General features: G+C 37.8%; 1 protein-coding gene across 1 annotated transcript in view; it reads left to right on the forward strand.

Annotated features, from left to right (window-relative positions):
• Window positions 1–19128, forward strand: part of TSC22D2 (TSC22 domain family member 2) — a 43999-nt gene extending 24871 nt beyond the window's left edge. The window contains exons 3-4 of the mRNA XM_064275595.1: window positions 14250–14301; window positions 15390–19128. Coding sequence (XP_064131665.1) covers window positions 14250–14301; window positions 15390–15650 — 313 coding nt within the window. The 3' untranslated portion in view covers window positions 15651–19128. The remainder of the gene's footprint in view (window positions 1–14249; window positions 14302–15389) is intronic.
• Window positions 19129–21235: the final 2107 nt, after the last annotated feature.

Raw genomic sequence — 21235 nt, forward strand, 5'->3', positions numbered from 1 at the left:
ATGAAGGCAAGAGACCCTGTTTAAAACTTTTCGTAAAGTTTTATGTTGAAATAATGTATTGATATTTCAGTGGTCTTTGGAAAAGATTCCCTCCCACAATGAGTCAAGATTATTTTTATTACGAACAGTAAACACTGAGATCCTAAGGAGGAACAAAAAGAAATTTATTCTTTGGGTTAGAACATATATATAAAGTCCGTTCTTAATACTAATCATAATTGGTTTTCATTTGTACTTTACTGCCTCAGGACCTTAAGTCTTAATATGTAATTTAAGGTGCACTGGGCTAGTAGACCTTATAAAGTACTAAAGTCTCAATTGATCCATACACTAGAGAAGGGACTATTTGTTCTTTTTAAAGTGTTTACTGTTTTATAAGTAGTCTTGCATAACCTTCACAGTAACCCTTTAAGATAGGTTACAGCCATGACCCCATTTTACAGATGAGGAAACTGTGGCTTCAGTATGTTAACTTGCTAGGGTCACAGACTAGTAAAAGGTGGAGTCAGAATTTGAAACGAGCTTGTCTGATTCAAAGCCTGTGCTCTTAAACCACTTCATTATTATTATTTGAGAATTCAGCTTTTTTGCTTAGGCAAGTACTAAGAGGTAAACTGTCTGCCCCCAGGATGAAGTAGAGAGCAAAAAAAGGTTGAACTAAGTGGTAGTAAACTGATAACATAGACAACTTAAACTCCTCAAGGCACGTTTCACAGTGCTTTCTCCATATTTGTTGAAGATGAAAAATCAAATTCTTTCCTCAAACCCAAGCTAAGACATATTTTTAAAACATTCCAAATGCAAAATTTTCATTGGTTTATTAAAAAATAAAGTAAGGCCAGATTTTTTTTCCACCTGTACTGATATTCTGTTCAGATCATTAAGGGATGATGACAGTGCGTAGTTCTGCTTTTAGTCTTGTGCTTTTAGACTAAATTAGAATGAAACACCTATCTGTTTAAAAACCTCATAATACTCTTATTCTTCTGGGTTTAGCCCTATTTTGAAACAGACCCTTTACAGTCTTCATTTCTATTTATTTCTATCCGTGACTTTGGGGACAGATTAGAAAGGGACATAAGGTAACAAATAAGGGTTAATTAATAACCTCTGAACCGAAGATGAGTGTTTTGGTCAGGTAATTGTAATGGCTAAGCTAATAGAATTTTACTTTGTCAGGTATGTTATCCATAGAATTATGTTTTCTCTATAAAGCTCTTTTAAATAACATCTCTGTACCTTTAAGAAATGGGCATAAATGAAAAGATTAGCTATAAGATGAGCAAAAATTATACCAGAGCTCTTCTCTGGAATTTGGTTTTTGGTATACAAGTGTATAGAAGCCTCATTTCCACTTTGCTCAGGCTGTCATCCCCACAGCAGCGCTTTACCACTGTGCCACCAGCGCTCCTTAAGGTAGGTACAACCTAGGAAATGGGATTGAGAGGATTCGTTTAAAGAATGGCTGCTTAGTTGAAAGAAATCATTCATAGAATGCTTCAGAAAGAGGAGGCAAGCTTGAGGCCATCCCATGAGAGGGTTCCCGAGATGGATAGTTTATTCCTGAGCGCGTCTTCTGCCGTGACTCTTCCATGTGGGTGTTGCCCGGGGCTTTTGGCCCACTTGTCTTCTCCCTGTTTAAGTGATCTCATCTTGCCCCCCAGTTTGAGCCACCTACATTTTCTGACAACTCTCAAATGTAGACTTTGAGGCAGAGATTACTGTAGAGTTCTAGATACCTGTTTCCAACAGCTGCCAGGATTTATCTGCATCCCAGGTATCTCAAAAGTCAGCTCTCCCAAGTGAAACTCAAGTTTCTCGGTTTCTCATCTTTGTTTCCAGGTTTCTCTACCGCTCACTCCCCCCTCCCGCCCCCCTGCAAAAAAAAAGTCTTCAGCATTCTTCCTGTGGACACACTAAATAGCTCCCCATTCCCAGTTGTCCCAAGCTAAAAACCCCTGTCATCCTTCACATTTTCTTCATCATGGTTGGGTCCCTTTCTCATCCCTCTAACCTCTCACAGTTTCTCCATGCTATAGTTGTACAAACTATTTTGTTTTACCTCAATACACTGCTTTTTCTTACCTGTGACCAAGCACTGGGCACTGGGTGTGACCAAGCATTTAACAGTGTTCTGCTATTCCTCCTTCCCCCTTGCCAACCTAGGTAACTTTTTTTCAAGATCTCTCTTGAATATTACTGTCTTCTCTTTTTACCACTGTTTCCATCCTCTTCCAACAGCATTTGGGTGTTTTGAATCAGTTCCGTTAAAAGTCTTTAAAAGTAATTGATTTAATAATTCTGATCAAGCCGTAGGAAGCATCTCTAAGAATTGACTAGAATATTCAAGCCGAGAGGGTATTGTTACCGGCTTTAGGCTAGATGACCTTTTTTTTTTCCTTTAAGGTAAAGGAAGAAAGCCCTAACTTGCTTCAGGTTACAGCAAATTTGAGATAAGGTCAGACTGCAACATGTATTCACAAATTCCCTATCTAGTGGTCTTCCCACAGGCAGACACCACCCAACTTCATGTCCTTCCAGTGGTCATTGTGTGCTGGGCATTGTGCAGAGGAGACAGTGAAATTAGTCATTTTGTACAGAAGTTTCATCTACAAAGATTAATATTACTGAGATTTGGCTATCTAGGAAGTAAGAGGAGAAGTTTGTTCAGGATTTATAACCTTTTGCCCCAAAAGAATTTGAATTAACTGGATGCAAGAATTAGATACCGGGCAGCAAGGAAAAAAAAAAAAAAAACCAGGAAGTTTAGCTTCAGGCTGAAAATGAGGGATGAGATTAAAGGATATTTCCCGAGTTATCTGTTTTGAGTTTAGTTAAAATTGATAGTATTACCCGTGGCCATTAGGTACCAAGGGCGCTGTGGAGAAAGTCAGTTTTGCCAGGAAGTATAGGAAGTGACTTTGGTGGTGATCTAGTAACAGCTACTTCGTGTTGTAGTTAGAGAAAGACATCCCAGAGTCAAAATAACAAGTAACATATTTAGGACTCAAATTCCAAATATCGAATCTGTGAGTCCAGGCTCCTACAACATATGAATTTAGTCAATGGCTATCAGTCTCATGGTAGATTTTGTATAGCACATAGGAGTTTTCTCTGGTAGGGGATAAGGTCAGCTGTTAGTGGTTACTGTCATGAGGGGAGTGTGAGGCATGGCTTATTACTATATAATAACGCAGTTAGAGAGAAGCCTTTCCAGAAAGCATTGGAGCTGACCTATGAAAATGGTAGGATCTCCCCAGAAGTGTTCAGAGAAGCAGTATAAGCAAGGAGTGGAGTTAAACCGTGGAGGGGTCTCCCGGATATCCAATTTAAAAGTTGAAGGGACATTTGGAATAGACCAAACAAAGTAGAGTTAGGGTTAGAAATAAATACAACAGCCTTTCACTAATAAGCTAGTTACTGATTTTAATTTTTTGGCCTGTGTCTATGTCTTTGCTTTAAAAGTAATTCTGAATTACTTTTAAATATATTGGGTGGATTTAGCATGTGAATAAAGTTGTCTTTATAGTAGGCTACTGCTGAGGGAAAATTTATTCAAGGCTTGTTGTTTTCTGAAATTGAATGCAAATCTTTCAAAGTTTTACATGTATTTCCCTTGACATTCTTTACTGTCATGCTCTTTCTCCAGTTTTGTTCATTTTCATGTAATTACACCATGGAAATTTCCTATGCACCTTAAATGGTTAAAGTGCTGTTATTTCCACATAGTCAAAGGGAAAAAATGTTTCATTAATATATTAAAAGAGAATTGATCTCTGTTACAAAATGGATGTTAAATATAGTTATTTCCCTGGAAGCCTTTTTCTTGATTTCTTTTTCTAGCCCAGCTGAAGAACTTTGAACTCTCACAGGGTTTTAATGCCTTCATATTAAGAATTTTTATTGAACTTATCTCTGCTTTTTTATTTAAATTTTGTACTTTCTAGGAAAGATACTCCTTTAAAATCAGTATGGAAAACATAAATCTTTTGTGTGTGTGTGTATAAATTTTTTTTCTTATTTCTGTTGTGCTTTAAGTGAAAGTTTACAAATCAAGTCAGTTTCTTGCACAAAAACTTACATATACACCTTGCTACATACTGCAATTGCTGTCGCCCTCCACTCTCTTTTCGTGTCCGTTTCACCAGCTTCTAACCCACCCCCTCTACCCTCTCATTTCCTCTCCAGGGAGGAGATGCCAACATAGTCTCAAGTGTCCACCTGATCCAAGAATCTCACGCCTCACCAGCACCCCTCTCCAACCCATTGTCCAGTCCAATCCCTGTCTGAAGAGCTGGCTTTGGGAATGGTTCCTGTCCTGGGCCAACAGAAGGTCTGGGGACCATGGCCACCAGGGTCCTTCTAGTCTCAGTCAGACCATTGAGTCTGGTCTTTTCATGAGAATTTGGGGTCTGCATCCCACTGCTGACCTGCTTCCTCAGGGTTCTCCGTTGTGTTCCCTTGTCAGGGCAGTCATCAGTTGTAGCCGGGCTCTATCTAGTTCTTCTGGTCTCAGGCTGATATAGTCTCTGGTTTATGTGGCCCTTTCTGTCTTTTGGGCTCGTAATTACCTTGTGTCCTTGGTGTTCTTCATTCTCCTTTGATCCAGGTGGGTTGAGACTCATTGATGCATCTTAGATGGCCGCTTGCTAGCGTTTAAGACCCCAGACGCCACTCTTCAAAGTGAAAACATAAATCTTTTTACTAGGTTAAAGTGTACTTTAATCACTAAGGAGCCCTGGTGGCGCAGCGGTTAAAGCACTCAGCTGGCAACCAAAGGTCAGCAGTTTGAATCCACCAGCAGCTCCTTGGAAACGCTATGGGGCAGTTCTGCTCTGTCCTGCAGGGTTGCTATGTGTCGGAATCGACTCGGCGGTAACAGCTTTGATGTGTTCTGTTTAATCACTAAATTCATTTTTTTTTTTATTTTAGAAGCTGGTTAACCATCAGCTTCTATTCTGTCAGACTAAAAAAAATGGTTTTAGAATGTTTAAAATGAATACATGAAACTACTTCCTTCCTTTTTAGTATGTTATTTAAGTTTTTGTCAGGTGTTCTGAGCTAGAAGTCAATTGACGAAATTTGAAATCCTTTCTAACCGTTCCTTTTTTTGGTCTGAGGTACTAATATACATGTCAGTCTAGGTAATTGTCAGGCATATGCTGTTTTCCCAGTCTCAAGGAAGAAATTTTAAGTAGCCAGCACTATAGTGTCAGATTTTTAATTTGGGCTTAAAACCCCTGGGTATGTATCCTTCAGTTCCCAGTCATGAATTTTCCTAGCATCAGATTACCTGCTTGCTGGTGTGAACAGCAGAATGAGATCTTTCAAGAGAGCTGGCTTTAAAAGTGAGCACCCCAGCATTGGGGGAGCTGCCACCACCTCCTCCCCTTTCTCACACCCTTTCTTGTTTCAGTCTGACTCAGAGGAAGGAAATAATCTTCTCATCCTGTCAAACTCTGCCTGATGTTAGTCTAATAAGAAATAACTAAGCTAGTGTATAAACTCACTTTTCTTAAGTAGATATGATTGTGTGTCTTGTAGGATTAAAGTATGTAACTTGAAATAATAGAAAATTAAACTTTCTTAGTTTATTTAGAATATTTGAACTGTAATGTTAAAATTGCTCTGCAAATTTCACTTTATCAGTCTGCAATATTTTCAGATTAAATTTTTATATCTTGTATCTTGGATGTTTTAATAGAATTTTAGTTCATCTAATTTTTAAATTAAGTGTACTTAGAGTGGCTATGCAAGGAAAAGCCGTATTTATGTCAGGATTTAACTACCGCGTATTATAATGATCTCCCAAAATAGGATAACTTGCAAATGTAAAGAGATCTGGAAGAAGAAGGTAACGTTAATACTCATCTACACAGTCTTTGGAATATATTTTTAGTTTAACTTTATTTTATGTAACATGTTGTATCATTAAAAAACCCGTTGCCATCTAGTTGATTCCGACTCAGGTGCGCTCCTGGGAAATCTGTGAGGCAGTTCTGCCCCGTCCCTTAGGATCGCTGTGAGTCAGAATCGGCTCAGAGCGGCAGGTTTGGCTACTGGTTTATTTCTACCACAAATTTCCACCGTAGTAAAACCTGCAGAAGCTGGAACCTGTGTAAGGTGGAAACTTGTCAGAAAAGGAAAACTCAGTTTTTTTCACTAAGAGAGAGCAATAGAAAAGTGTTAAGACTGTACCCTGTCGAAAGCAGAAAACTTGTGAGATCTGGAAAACCAAGACAGTCCTATTGATTTTCAGCTCTCGCAGGTTTCAATGTATTTACTTAGCAGAATCGCTTTGAATGAACAGAAATAACTGTACTGGGAGTTATAAACATTACTTACACCATATTCTTAGGTGGTTACAATTCAGCCAAAACCAAGGATATAAACTTCACGAATCTCAAATATTTAAAGCTGGAAATACACTCTTTAATAAGAGTCGATGTTGTCACATATGTTGAACAGTACCTTATCCACCAGAATGAAATAGTTCCCTAGAGAAAGAGGAGGAGTTAATGCCTCCTCTTCCCTTCCTTCTCTCTTTTTGTTTCCTGTTGTTACTTTTCCTGTCATTTGTTCATGTCTTGAGGTCATACTGTACAGGGTATTAAATCCTACATGGGTCATTTTTATTTTGGAATGTGTTTTTCTGTATTCCCCAAAGTGTGATGAACGTAGTCTTGCTTTCATCCCATCCCCCCATCTGCCTGCCTTCCCAGATAACCACTTTCTCTGTGCGTGTGAGTGTCTCCTTCCACAGTTTCTTTATGCATATACAAGCAAATACAATATACATTATACCCAGGCATCCACTTTTGACACAAAAGGTAATATATAATACAAGCTTCTGCACCTTTAAAAATGTCCAGGAATTGTTAGTTGTTCCCACCTCAGTACGCAGAAAAACATCTTTTTTTTTTATGTTGTTAGTTGCAGTTGAGTTTGTTCCAATTCATGGTGACCTTATGTATAACGGAACAAAGTTCCCTGGTCCAGTGCCGTTTTTATGATTGTTGGTAGGTTTCAGTCCATTGTCGTAGTTATTGTGTCAATCCATCCCATTGAGGGTTTTCCTCGTTTTTGCTAATCCTCTACTTTAGTGAACATGATATCCTAGCAATTGGTCTTTCCTTATGACTTGTCCAAAAATAAGCCAAAGTCTCACCATCCTTCTTGTAAGGCGCATTATGGTTGTATTTTTCCTAAGATTTATTTGTTCTTTCTTCTGGAAGTCCATGGCATATTCAATACTCTGCACGAGCAACACAGTTGGAATGCATCAGTTCTTCTGTCTTCTTTTATCATTGTCTAGCTTATGCCTACATATGAGGCAGTTGAAAAGAACATGGCTTGGGTCAGGTGTACCCTAGTCCTCGAAGTGACATTGTTGCTTTTTAAAATTTTAAAGAAGTCTTGGAGTAGATTGGCCCAGTGCAGTATGTTATTTGGTTTCTTGACTGCTGTTTCCGTAGATGTTGATTGTTGATCCAAATGGAATGAAATCATTGACAGCTTCAAGTTCTGCTTCATTTATCATAATGTCGTTTATCAGTCCAGTGAGGATTTTCATTTTCTTTGCGTTCAGGTAATCCATACTGAAAGCTGTATTTTAACCATCAGTAAATGCTTCAAGTCACCTTTGTTTTCAGCAGGCATGGCTGTGTCATCTGCATAGTGCAGATGAGCCTTCTCCAATCCTGATGCAGTGTTCTTCTTCCTATAGACGAGCTTCTGAGATTTTTTGTTAAGCTTACAGATTGAATAAGTAAGGAGAGAGGATACAACCCCGACGCTCACCTTTCTTTTCCAGTTTTGAACTATGCAGCATTCCTTTGTTGTGTTCGAACAACTGCCTCTTGATCCGTGTACAGGTCAAGAATTGTGGGAAGATACCAAGTATATCATGCATAAAGAGTGAAAGGTCATGAAAAAGAAGGAAAGAAGGAAAAGATCAAAATGGATATCAGAAGAGGCTCTTAAACTTGCTCTTGACCTCAGGATAGCTAAAGTGAATGGAAGAAATGATGGCATGAAAGAGCGGAACAGATTTCAAAGGATGGCTTGAGAAGACAAGGTAAAGTATTTTGATAGGTGCGAAGACCTGGAGTTAGAAAACCAAAAGATAAGAGTGCAGTTGGCATTTGAAAGAACTGAAGAGAAAATTCAAGCCTTGAGTTGCAATACTGAAGAGTTCCGTGGGCAAAAAATTGAATGACACAGAAAACATCAAAAGAAAATGGTAGGAATACACAGTCACTGTACCAAAGAGGATTGGTTGAGGTTTGACCATTTCAGGAAGTAGCATATGATCAAGAGCCACTGGTACTGAAGGAACTTGTTCAAGCTACACTGAAGACATTGGTGAAGAACAAGGTTCCAGGAATTGACTACATACCAGTTGAGAAGCTTCAATAAATTAGTTGCAACACTGGAAGCACTGTGAAGAAACTTGAAAGACCTGGTCGGTAGATTAGAAGAGACCCTTATGTATGCCCCTTCCAAAGAAAGGCGATGAAATGCTATGAGTTGGAATTGACTCCATGGCAACGGCTTTGGTTTGGTTTTGGTTTATCATTAATATCACATGCTAGCAGATTTTTGCTGAAGATAATTCAAGCACAGTTGTACCCTTACATTACTAGGAGGCTGCCAGAAGTTCAAGCTGGATTCATAAGAGGACTGGAAGGAGGGATAGCATTGCTATTGTCAGGTGGATCTTGGTGGAAAGCAGAGAATACCAGAAAGAAGTTTACTTGTGTTTTATTGACTAAGCAAAGGTATTTGACTGTGTGGATCGTAACAAATTATGGAGGACATTAAGAAGAATGGGAATTCCAGAACACTTAATGGCTTTCTATAGATACATAGCTGTCAGTGGAATGGATGCATGTGCCATGGTTTATTTAACAAGCCCCCTACTGGTAGATGCTTTGCTGTTACAGACAGTGCTGTAATGAGTAACCTTACAAACACATTATTTCCTGTGTATAAAGAATATCTATAGGATCAGTTACCAGTTAGTTGTAGGATTGCTGATGTGTAAAGAGCAAATAAATGTGTGTGTGTAAGATTGTGTTAGATCTAACCAAATTGCTCTAAGGCTTTAATCATTATACCACCTACACCAGCACCGTACGAGGACAGTTTTCCCACAGACAGTGAATCACTAACAGTCCATTAAATTTTAATGTGTTTAGCAGTCTATTTTGGAAAACGGGATTACATTGTAGTTCTAATATGTATTTTTATTTTGAGTGAGGTGTTGAGTATTTTTTCATGTGTTGTGAACTGTCAATGTGAATCCTACCCATATTAATTTTGGGGTCTTACACTAGAGATTTCTAAAAGTACTTTATATTTTAAGGAGATTATTGGAAAAGTTTTTAATTTTTATATATTTTTAGGCATAAAATACTCCAGAGTATTAAAGACTCTTCCAAAAGTAGCCTTTTTTAAGGCCCTTAATACAAACAATGCGATTCTCTCTGGACAAAGGGAGTCTGAGGTAGGAGAGAGACTTTGTATTCATTTCATACCTTTTTGTGTATATTGTGAATTTAACTTTTACTTTGAAATAATTACAGATTCAAATAAGTTGCAAAAAGAGCATAGGAAAGTCCTTATGTGCCCTTCCCCCAGTTTCCCTCACTGGTAACATCTTGTATGACTATAGTACAACCAGGAAGTTAACATTAACACAACCAACAGTGTGTATCTTTTTTTTCCTCTTTTTAAACATTCTTTTCTACCCAGAAATTTAACATAAAATTAACTAGATTAATATAAAATATGTTGGGATCATTGACGAGAAAGCTATTTATAGAAGATGCTAATGATAAATAAAACTGTATAAATACTAAAAGCTTTTTTTCACACCATTGTAAGACTAGTTACTTCAGAGAATTAATAAAACTTTTTAAGTAGCCATTTTATTTGCTTGCTCATAATGAATAATAGTTTAAAAATCAACATGGGGCATTTTGTGAATTTTTTTTTTCATGAAATTAAACATTAATTGGTAGACTTTATGGTCAATAATTAGAATACATTAAATTCTAAGTTCTTAGCTTAATTTATTATTCATCTGAAGGTTTTATTCATAACCATAGAGGTTTGTTATTTGGTCAGAAGATTTTGGTTGAAAAATGGTGACTGAATAGAAAAGTTTAGGTTGGTATTTAGAGTGAATGTAGAAATTAAATCATTGGGGCTTATTGTATTATGTACAGCTTTGTTTTCCTAATCATAAAACAGTTGTTTTTAACGCTGTTAGTACATGGGACTTATATTATGCATGGAAACCTGTGAGAGCCGGAACTCAGTGGGACTGCCTTGTTTTTTCTGGTCTCTCTAGTGTTCCACCTTTGACAGGGTGTAATCTTAGCACTTTCCTGTCACACTCTGTTAGTGGAAAAGGCATTTTCCTTCTCTAACAGTTTTCCGCCTTATACAGGTTCCAGCTTTTGAAGGTTCTGCTGTAGTTCTGCATTGTTAAATGTAATGTTATTTAAGTGTACATGAATTTTATCTGTGTAGGCTCTTTTGGAGGGAGAATTGTTATTTGTTCTCAAAAATAAGTGTTAAGCTATAACTATTTTTTAATATCCTCTTACAAAAGAGTGATGGATTTTTTTTTTAATTTGACTTTCACAGGCTTGCTGAGCTATAGATTTGTTAGACTTACTCTTTTGCAGTCAGTAACTTATATTTTCCTAATTTTTTTTGTAACAAGCAAACAAACAAAGCATACTTTTTGTGAGAGGCAAAATATTGACCAGGTTAGAATTAATGCATCTTAGTAGTAATGATGTTATTATAGAACTTAAAACTTAATTTCAGGGATGGGGATGAAGGTGGTAGGTGATTTACTGAGAACAGTCCATGATTCCTAAGGACTGACCTCATAGAAAGGTGGAGGCATCTACTTGTGAGTTCAGGAAGAATCATTTTTATCACATTTGGGCAAGGGGGCGTGAGCATAACTATATAGGATTTACTCCCAACTCAATCGAAGGAATAGTTCTTACCACAAAAGATTTGATTCTGTAATTTAGGGAATTGGTGGATTTAAAATTGTGATTAACCTTCAACACAAAGTTAGAGATGTCTTTGAGTAATGCAAGGTAATTTTTTTTTTTACAGTAATTTGCTTATAGGTACATAAAATTTTAAGATATCATCAGCTTTCTAACAAACCAAAATAGTGTTTTAGTTCTGAGTGAAGAGGTGAACTATACTGGCTGTCTAAAGATCGTGAGCAACTGTCTTTTCTAAGAAGTTACCTCCCTTGTTCTAAGAGCTGAACTTCTAGGAATGTGCTAAATAAGATAAATGGCATATTATGAAAATGGCTTAATCTTTGGATCCATGCTTATGGTTTTATAATTAACGCTGGCACTCAGTTAAAGCACTCTTCATAAGAATATACACAACATTGGGTTTATTTGAGGTCATTATAGATAGTCTCTTACTGTCGTGGTAGAAAAAGCATTTTAACCTTACATGTAGGTTTGAATCTATCACTAGCTTTGTCTTTGAGCAAGTTATGTGGCCTTAATTTCCTCAGTTGTAGGATGATAATATCATTCAGGCTTGTTTTAAGGACTCACTAAAATAATTGAGCGTTCTTTCCTCTACCTAGTGCTTTGTTAATATTTATTTTAAGTAAGTAGCCATTATGTCTCTGTCCACATTACTTCAGATAAAGAAAAAGGTCAGTTTTTCACAAAGTTTTTAAAAATGCGCGGTTAAATTATCCTGACTTTGCCTTCACTGGTTTTAATTTTTAAAGAGAAAAGACTGGTGATGATTGGTACAAACTTGCTGGGCTGAAAGCATGGATGAAACTGCCTGGTAAGAAAGATGACGGTGTAGAGAACTTGTGAAATTGGAAGCTGAGTCCCTACTTCTCTTCCTAGTGATCTCTTGTAATAAGAGTAAGGAGGCGTGGAAAGAGACACCGAGGCAGGGAGCCAGTTGGGATTAATTGAAAGATGGCTGAACTGCCTGGAAAGCCAGGCTATTTTACTGTAGTGCAACACTGATAAGTTAAATGGGTTTTACTTTTCCAGTGAATTCCATTGTATTTGGCTTTATTTAAACACTAAATTCAAGCTCATTCTGTTCTTTTGGGGGGCCTCAATGCCAGTAGATCAATTCATCATGTAGAAAGTAATGTAGTCATTCTTATCTTTCATTTTGCAGTTCTACATTTCTGTCTATTCCCTCTGTGCCCATGATTCATTTAACAAATGCTAATCAAGATTAGATTTTATCCTAAAAAAGTGACCCATAGTAAACAGATTCTTTTTAAAAATTATTCCTTGCCTTTACCATGATAGTTAAAAAAGAGAGATTCTAAGCTTTCATTTTCTTCATTTTATGATGACTCTATGGCAGTAATTACAACACTTGCTATCTCTGTGAGTCTTTTGTTTTGTTTTGCCAAATTGTGGCCAATATTTGATAGATATCCACATGCTGTCATTGAACTTGACACTGAAGACTTAGGGTTTATATAGCTTTTCTGTAGTTGGTAGTGACATACATAACTCTGCACAGGCTCTACAAGCTTTTAAAGGCTAACATGTATGGCCTTGTTAGTCCTTCACAGTTGTCAGATGTATCAGTAGCAAGAAGGGAAGTAGTGTACTGCAGTTAAGGTGGTTGATGCCTAGACAAACAAGTCAGTGTTTTCATGTATCGATTCAGACTTTGGAGGCTGAGAAACGGAAAGTCCATTGGGTATTTACACCAAGTTTGTCATCTCACAGATGATGAAACCGAGGTCCAGGGAAATGAAGTAGGTGATTTGCTGATGACCACACAGGTAGTGAGTAGCAGAACCAGGATGATAACCAGGTGTACTTGGATTACAGTATATAAAATGCACCACTACGTCGGACAGGATAACCCTGAGCCTCAATCTGGTAACAGTATTGAGGGTCCACACCATCTAAAATAAAAGTGTTCTCCTATTCTAGTGCTACTTTATAATGAGTATTTAGTAGCTTTGAATAAAAATTGTTTTAAAGACCTCTTTTAGTACTGTATAGATTTATTTTTTCTTTAGAAGAGTAATAAAAACCCTAAACCAAAAAAACCTGGTGCTGTCGAGTCAATTCCAACTCAGAGCGACCCTATAGTCCAGAGTAGAGCTATCCCATAGGATTTCCAAGGAGTGGCTGGCAGATTTGCACTGCTGACCCTTTGGTTAGTAGCCATAGCTCTTAACCACTGTGCCACCAAACCAAAAAAAAAAAAAAAGACCAAGCTGGTTACCAGTTGATTCCGACTCACAGTGACCCTAAAGGGACAGAGTAGAACTGCCCCATAGGGTTTCCAAGGAGCGCCTGGTGGATTCAAACTGCTGTTTGGTTAGCAGCCATAGCTCTTAACCACTGCGCCACTGGGGCTCCAAAAACAACCCTAGTTTGTTTTTCAAAATGTACAGAAACATCAAGAAGAGGATGTAGATTCTTGCTGCTCTTAACTAAAGTTAATTCATGTGAGAAATAATCTACCAGAGAAGACAATTATTCACCTTTTGGTGTTTGTTTATTATCATACAGAAGCTAAGGTGATAATTTGAATTGAGGAGGTACTTACTAGCTAGACTACTTCGAAGTTTTTCTAGGAAAAACTGCCCTAAACCGCATACTAGATGACTTTTGACACCGAGTAACCTACAACAACCAAAGCCTGTAGGATGGTCAGAATGTTGAGTTCCTTATTAACCAACGTGCAAGTACTGCTCAGAAGCCCCCTGAATCATTTTTAGAAGCCAGATCTAAAAATTTTAAAGCTAGATATTAAAATATACTAACTTGAGGAGTAAAAACCGTCACCTGAATTTGAATGCAATTAGTAAAGTCTGGGATTAGAATATGTAGTTGGATAATGAAGTTTAACGGTTGTGGAGACAGTACTGTTGGTTCTGTGTGTTCTTTTTAAGACTGCTGGATTGAGAACCTCAGTAGATTTGAGAATTACTTCAAAGTAGCATATGTCAGGCAAATAGAAGTGTTGGAACTACAGAGGATTTTTAGAAGCCATCTATTTACTGAGGTTCTCATTTTAAAAATGAGAGACCTGAGTATTAAAACTGTGAGAATAGACTTATTAAGCTGTTTTAAATTACTCTATTTGTTATTAAGTAAAACACAAATGTTTTTATATTATTTTGAGACTTGGAAGGAAGGTTAATTTTTTTAGAATAATTCGTGAAATATTCTAATTTTTTCCAGTGCATCTGGGGGAGGTGTTGTAGCCATTGACAACAAAATAGAACAAGCAATGGTAAGTAAAAGTTTACAGTCCTCTCATTTCATAGATGGTTGGTTGATGAAGCATTTGGTTTTTATCGTTAAAAACGAACGCTTAATTTCTCTAAACCAAAGATGACCAAGTTATATTTTTCTATAATGAGATTTAGTTGAAGATGCTAAAATACTCGTGAGAACTTACAGTCTAGAAATACAGTTAAGTAAATATTTACCTCATTTGAATATCTCACATGCCATGCATTATCACTGATAAGAGCCATTTTTGGACATTAAAAAAAAAAAAAAACATTGCCATCGAGTCGATTTTGACTCAAAGCGACCCTACTGGACAGAGTAGAACTGCCCCGTGGAGTTTCCAAGGAGCACCTGGGGGATTTGAACTGCTGACCCTTTGATTAGCAGCTGTAGAGCTTAACCACTACACCACCAGGGTTTCCTTTTTGGACATAGGTAATTAAAATGCATTATTTTCCAAAAATATTTCAGCATCAAAAATGGTTTAACGACATAAGAGTGTATTGAAGTGGAAACTTCATCTGGGAATCTTTGTCATCCTTTGGTCATTTACAGGCACTGTTTTATTCAGGTTTAATAAATATTTTTATTCAAGTTTTCATAAACTTGAATAAAAACTGTATAGATAGGCTATAAATAAGTACTGTTAGTTTCAAGCTGTTAAAACGTGAATCCTGCAATTTTAAAGTGGTAAGTCACTTTATCTAGAACGCAGTAGTAGGACTGGGGTGATACCAGACAACCTCCACTGGAGTGCTGCTCCTTTGTTTCTTAGTCTTAACACCTAACCCTGTGATTTTAGACTTCTTTGAATTCTAAGCTTACAGTTGACAATTTAGAGAGCTAGGATTTTTAGAAATCACAGCAGATCGCTCCAGATGACGTTCAGGCCTTGGGCTTGCTGCTCTAGTTGGGACCTGGGTTTTCTCCACCCCATCTCTGATAGGGCCAGTCAGGATAGACTGAAAACGTTAAGATCAAGAGCAGGAAGATGGATGTGAAAGTGCATTGTGTCCATAAGGCACCGCGTAGGCTGGAACCTTTCCCTTAGAATTTTTTTTACAGTCTTGATTTTGTTTTTCACAGGATCTGGTGAAAAGCCATTTGATGTATGCAGTAAGAGAAGAAGTGGAAGTTCTAAAGGAACAAATAAAAGAATTAGTTGAAAGAAACTCCTTACTTGAACGAGAAAATGCACTGTTAAAATCTCTTTCAAACAGTGATCAGTTATCCCAGCTCCCAGCCCAGCAGGCCCATGCCGGTAGCACTTCTCAGCAGCAAGCAGCGATCGCACAGCCACCGCAGCCATCGCAACCTCCGCAGCAGCCGAATGTCTCCTCAGCGTAGTGCTTTCTGCCTCATTAAGAAAAACCCGAGAGCAGTCTGTCCTTGTGTGCCACTGCTGTTCTTTCCACTTTACACGAAAGCAAGTAGCCATGCTTGGGTTGTGTGTTTGGCCTTTTCAGTATTAGACAATCATTCTACAAGAGCTTTTCCTCTCTCTGAGGTGTCATGCAGCGCTGTTGATGTCCAGTTCTGTGTCATCAGTACAAAAGGAGAGTAACGGATGGGTTCTCTTAACGGGAGCAAAGTCTGCGTCTTACCTGGTGCGCGTGGGGGCGGTCTGTAGGAGCTGTGGTGGCTCTGCCGGTGGCCAGTTGCCCGTGGATTTCCCCGAGCCTTCCTGTCATGTGATAAGTAACAGTTCATCTAAAGAGCCACTTTTCTTTCAATATCAGTAACATTGCCTACATAAGTTTTCATTTATTTGTGTTTTATTTATTACAGGGCTGCTATTTTCATAATGTACATGAACAATGTCACAGAACTTTTTTAATTTTTTTAAATATAAGTATCAGTAAAGGAATTGAAAGACAGGATTGCATTTAATAGATAAAACGTTTAGGCAATAATTGAACAAAAGAATCCTGCCATATTTCTAACACTAATGGCAATTTACCTTCGGTATTTATTTTCAGTAGTAAAGACCCAGCTTGAATGTAAATTTTGTATAGTGTAAGTATGAAGACCATAGTGCAACTGTACAGATAGTCACCGGTTATTGTGATATAATAAATAATTGGGCTATTTTGATGAAGAAAACTTTGTTCGTTTCTTTCTACTTTCTAATAGAGAAATTGCCACGATTCCTCTGCTTTTTGACATTTCGTATGACTTTTTTTTTTTCGGGTGGGAATAAAAAGCTGTGAAATTGTTCAACCTACTTTGTAACCAAAGAAGCAAAGCTGTGTAATGGAGTTTTTTGTTTTTGTTTTTTTATAATGCACATTCTTTATGTATTTTTATTTTAGTGTTTTCTCGGTCACAATTTTCTTTGCTGTCTAGCATGATCTGCATGACCTATAATCTTTGAACCACTTTGGTACCTCATGTTTTTATCCAGCACTCTTATTGTAATATGTACTAGTCTGTGAACAATGTCAAATAAAAAAGAACGAACAGGTGGTATGGCGGAGCTGAGCTAGTGTTCTATGCACTAGTTGTAAAAAAAAAAAAAAAAATGAAGTGAGCCATCTTTTGTTCATTTAAAATGGTGTTTTGAATTTCGTATGCAGAAAACGTTTTGTTACATTGCAGATTTTAATGTATTTAATAAATGCAACATGCAGATTAAGTGCAGTGTATACTGAGTATTTAAATTAAAATGTACATTTCATAAATACAGTTTCAAGAGAAAGCATCATTTTGTGTATACTAACACATTAAGTATGTCAGAAATTGATGTATAAATATATATTTTAACACATTTTCTGAAATTAAACTGCAGTTTTGTTGAAATATTTGGCTTTATATGTGTTCAAAACTTAATTTGATTAGATTTGTATTTTCACATTTCAAAATACTTTAACCTTAAATGAAAATGTTATTAATGACTTAATGATAGTTTTTAAATTTTCAAAGCAAATAATTTAAAGGAATGAAAGAAGTGAGCAATATTTGTACTCGATATTCATATCATGTTAATGATACTTAAGTAGGAAATCCTTGTCTACCAAAACTTTTACTTGAATTCAGAGAGGTGCGTGTGGAAATTGACATGCTTTGTATTTATAGCCAACTAGCTCAGCAGGAGTTAATGAGAACTGAGAGTTTGTTCTCCGTGTTAAAGGAAGATAGTTTTCTTTATCTATTTGAAATACTCAGTTTAGCCACTCCAAATAAATAAATAAATAAAACATAAAATTGGGGTACAAATGGTAGAATTACCAAATATTTTATATTCTAGTTGTGTTGTGGGATATACTGGTCAGTAAACAGAATTTGTATTAATGAATACTGGAAATAACTAAAGGAACTAAGTGAATAGGCTTGACTAAGCAGCTCTGAGAATGTAGAGTGAGATTTTAAGTAAAGCGAGCACAGGTGAGCTAGAGCGTGAAACTTCACTACCAGACGGTGTGCTGGGTGTGCCCCTCGGGTGCCACCCACGTGATACCCAATCCAGGTGGAGAACAACTAGCATTAGGAAATGCTGGAGGTTTTTTTGTAAACATAAATTCTGGTTGTGGAGATTTTATAAACACAAAAGTAATAGCAGTCACAAATGAAATGATTAGTATCTTAAAGTTTAAAATGATAATAGGCAATTATTACCACTTTTAATTAAAAAAAAAAAAAAAAAAAAAAACACTAATGCCACAATAGAAAAGGGAGAAAACATGGATAGTTCATAAGAGAAATAAGTTTTATACAGCAGGACTTAGTGCTAGAAAGGTAGGCTTTCCTCTACTTGCAGAAAGTAACTTGGCAATATGTATGAAAAGCCTTAAATATTAGTGTTTGACTTAGTAATATTTCTAGGAGTCTATTCTAATTATTTAGAAGTGCAATTAAGGATATTTGAAAAGTTAGGTGTCAAAAATAAAGACTTAAATGGCAATCCATCCATAAAATGGAATATTAAACAGCTATTTAAGAAGAAGCTTTTCAGTTCAGTGACATGAGATGGTGCTCATGGTGCAATATTTTAAACAAATGCAAAATTACAGTGCCTGTCCTCTGCTCTCCCATCATCCCCACCCTTTGTTGGAAGCCACCTCACCCTGGGGTGTTGGGGAGGAGCTGTGGAAGGAAGCCCTTACATCTAAACCTGTTCCTGTGAGGCTTGCCCCCACTCCAGTCAGGGACAAATGTCGTAAGGGTGGGAACCACTGTTGTGTTCATCACTATCAGATCTGTTGTCTCTGGGAACAACTTCAAGCATTTCCCAATTGACTAGCTCACCTAGGGTCTTAAGTAACTTTCAGTATTGCCTTGGAAATTTAGGATCTCATGCGCTATGTAACTGGAATTAACTGACTGAGATCCCAGTTTGGGGGCACAGGAAAATAGCTGTCTTTTTCTCATCGCAATGCCCATAGACGAGGGTGCCACAGAAGCTTTCCATTGGTTTATTTAACCAACCAGAAATCATAGAAAATTTTGTTTGTGATAGTGCATTGTGTCTGCAACACAAACCTCATTTTCCTCAAAGAGAATTTATTTTTGGTAGTTCCAATGTGATCTTACAGCTTGCCATACCAAAAAAAGGGGGGCGGGGAGGGGTCGGGGGACATTTGCAGTTATTGAGATCATAATGGTTTGTCCAAAATAGCTGGAGGTTTCAAATTTTATTTCCAATATTGTGAGCTAATTAGAAGTAGTGAGTCAAGAATGCTTTACAATTAAGCCCCCAGTGATTGTTCGACACACCTGCCATTATTTACAAAGAATTGTAAACAGATCAGAGATTGTGGTGTTTATCCAAGTTTCAAACTAATCAGTAGTGAATCTTTAAAAAAAAAAAAAAAAAGCATTCTTAGGACAGTGGAATTAGAACAACCAGAATACTGCTCCACTTCATAGGTTATACTTTTGTGGAACCAGAAATAGAACAATTTCCTGGGAACAGTTAAAGATGATTTAAAATCAAGTACCTCTTAAAGGAAGCCCAGTGGTGGTAGGTGTTTGTGACATGGCTCATGTCTCTTCAAGATCTTGTTAAACGAACAAAGCCCAACCCTCAAGATTCAGAGTCCAGTTGAGGATGTAGACAAGCCAACAGATATACAGTGCAACAACAAATTGCCTATACACAGACGAGGAGCCCTGGTGGCGTAGTGATTAAAGCACTTGGCTGCTGACCAAGAGGTTGGTGGTTCAAACCCACCATCTGCTCAACAGGAGAAAGATGTGGCAGTCTGCTTCCATAAAAATTTACAGAATTGGAAAGAAACCCTATGGGGCACTTCTACTCTTACAGGGTCACTAAGAGTTGGAATCGACTGAAAGGCAATGGGTTTGGTTTGGCATGGGTTATATACAGGCAAGAATGGCTTTGTCAGGGAATGTTGCCTCAAGGTGATGACACCTGAATCTTGAAGGTCACACGAGAGTTAGCCAAGGGGAAGGGCATTCATCCCAAATACAAAAAAAAAAAAAAACCTGAGTGAGACCAAGCCCCTTTAGGGCAGCCACAGAGGTGTTTCACGGAGGCAGAAAGATGATGACGTTAGTAGTTTTGCATCTGTGTGTTGAGAAAGCAAGAACGATTTACTGAATGATAAGCAGGGTCTTTTCATGTTCAGATTTAGATTTTGGAAAAATTAGCCATTCCAGTGGCAGATGGGGGAGGTGGGTTAGAGGGGGCTGAAACTGGAAGCTGAGAAATACCTTAGGAGGGACAATAATAATCCAGAAGAGAAGTGATGACTAAGCCAGGTCACATGGGAGACTTGTGATGTTCTTGAAGTGTGTCTTGGATCTTAGGGTTTTTCCCTTCATGATGGACATTGCATTCCCAACATCAGGTCTCCTGTTCTTCCTTGCTCTCTGCCAAGAACAGATCAGAGACCCCAATGCAAGTGTGAAAATTTGGGTCAGTTTTTTCCATCCAACAGCTATATATCTCAGAGAAACAAAAGTCCTTGTTTCCTGCTAAAGGAATTTCAAGAATTTAACCAAAGGGTGGAGGTAATAGAGGGTTCTTGGCGGTCACATTAAGCCTCTGTAAATTCAGCCCTAAAGGTAAACCAGATTTAGTCTTTTTATGGTGACCAGGATTAGAAAGTCCAAAGCCTACCCCTCTGAACTATTCCTTGCTCTCTGGAAAGCATACCCCGAGGTCTTGCCCTATTGCACATGCTGACAGCCTCAGAATAGTTTTGCTTAGGCATCAGCCTTTCATTATCTGAGACAGGTCAGCCCGACAGTCTTCTTTCTTCCCTATAAGTTCCCTGTCTGAACAGAACTGGCCCGTTGCCCCCACCTCCTGTCTCAAGTCTCCCGATGATCCTTGTTTCAATCTGTAGCAATACTAAGAATTTATTATTTCGCGATACGTATTTGCACCCTCTTTGGCTATGTGTCGGAATTGACTCGATAGCAGTGAGTTTGGTTTGGTTTTCTCCTTCTTGATAGTCCAGAATGCACCCCCCCCCGATAAATTTCTACCCCAGGTCACAAGCCATCTGTAGCAAGATCAACTCTGCATTGTATTCCATTTGTCAGTGGACAGTTTACTGTAAAAGCGCTATTGTAATTATTGCCTTAGTGGCAAACAACTGGTATGACATGCTGTGTTCACAGACAAAAAATGCTAAGTGGGGCACTATACAAAGCAAGTAGAAGTTCACAGACAGCTTTGCTTTTTTTTAATGGAGTTGTCATCAATAAAAATAAGACAGCCTTTCACGACTGCTGACGGTAAAGTAAGAAGCTGGTGTTTTGCACTGGCACGATCCACTCCGTTGCTGAATTTGTTCAACATACCTGGACGGTGAGTTAGCTTTATTTATGTTCCTCACCAGGGAGACCGGCCGATTAGGTAGTTTGGGGACTTTTCCCATGGTGTGATGTCATAGACCCAGCTAGAAAACAGTACCGAAGTTTACAGACATTTGATTGCCCAGAGAAGCCATAGTTACCCCTTT

Source organism: Loxodonta africana, chromosome 23 (assembly GCF_030014295.1).
Source record: "Loxodonta africana isolate mLoxAfr1 chromosome 23, mLoxAfr1.hap2, whole genome shotgun sequence".
Classification (NCBI taxonomy): Eukaryota; Metazoa; Chordata; class Mammalia; order Proboscidea; family Elephantidae; genus Loxodonta; species Loxodonta africana.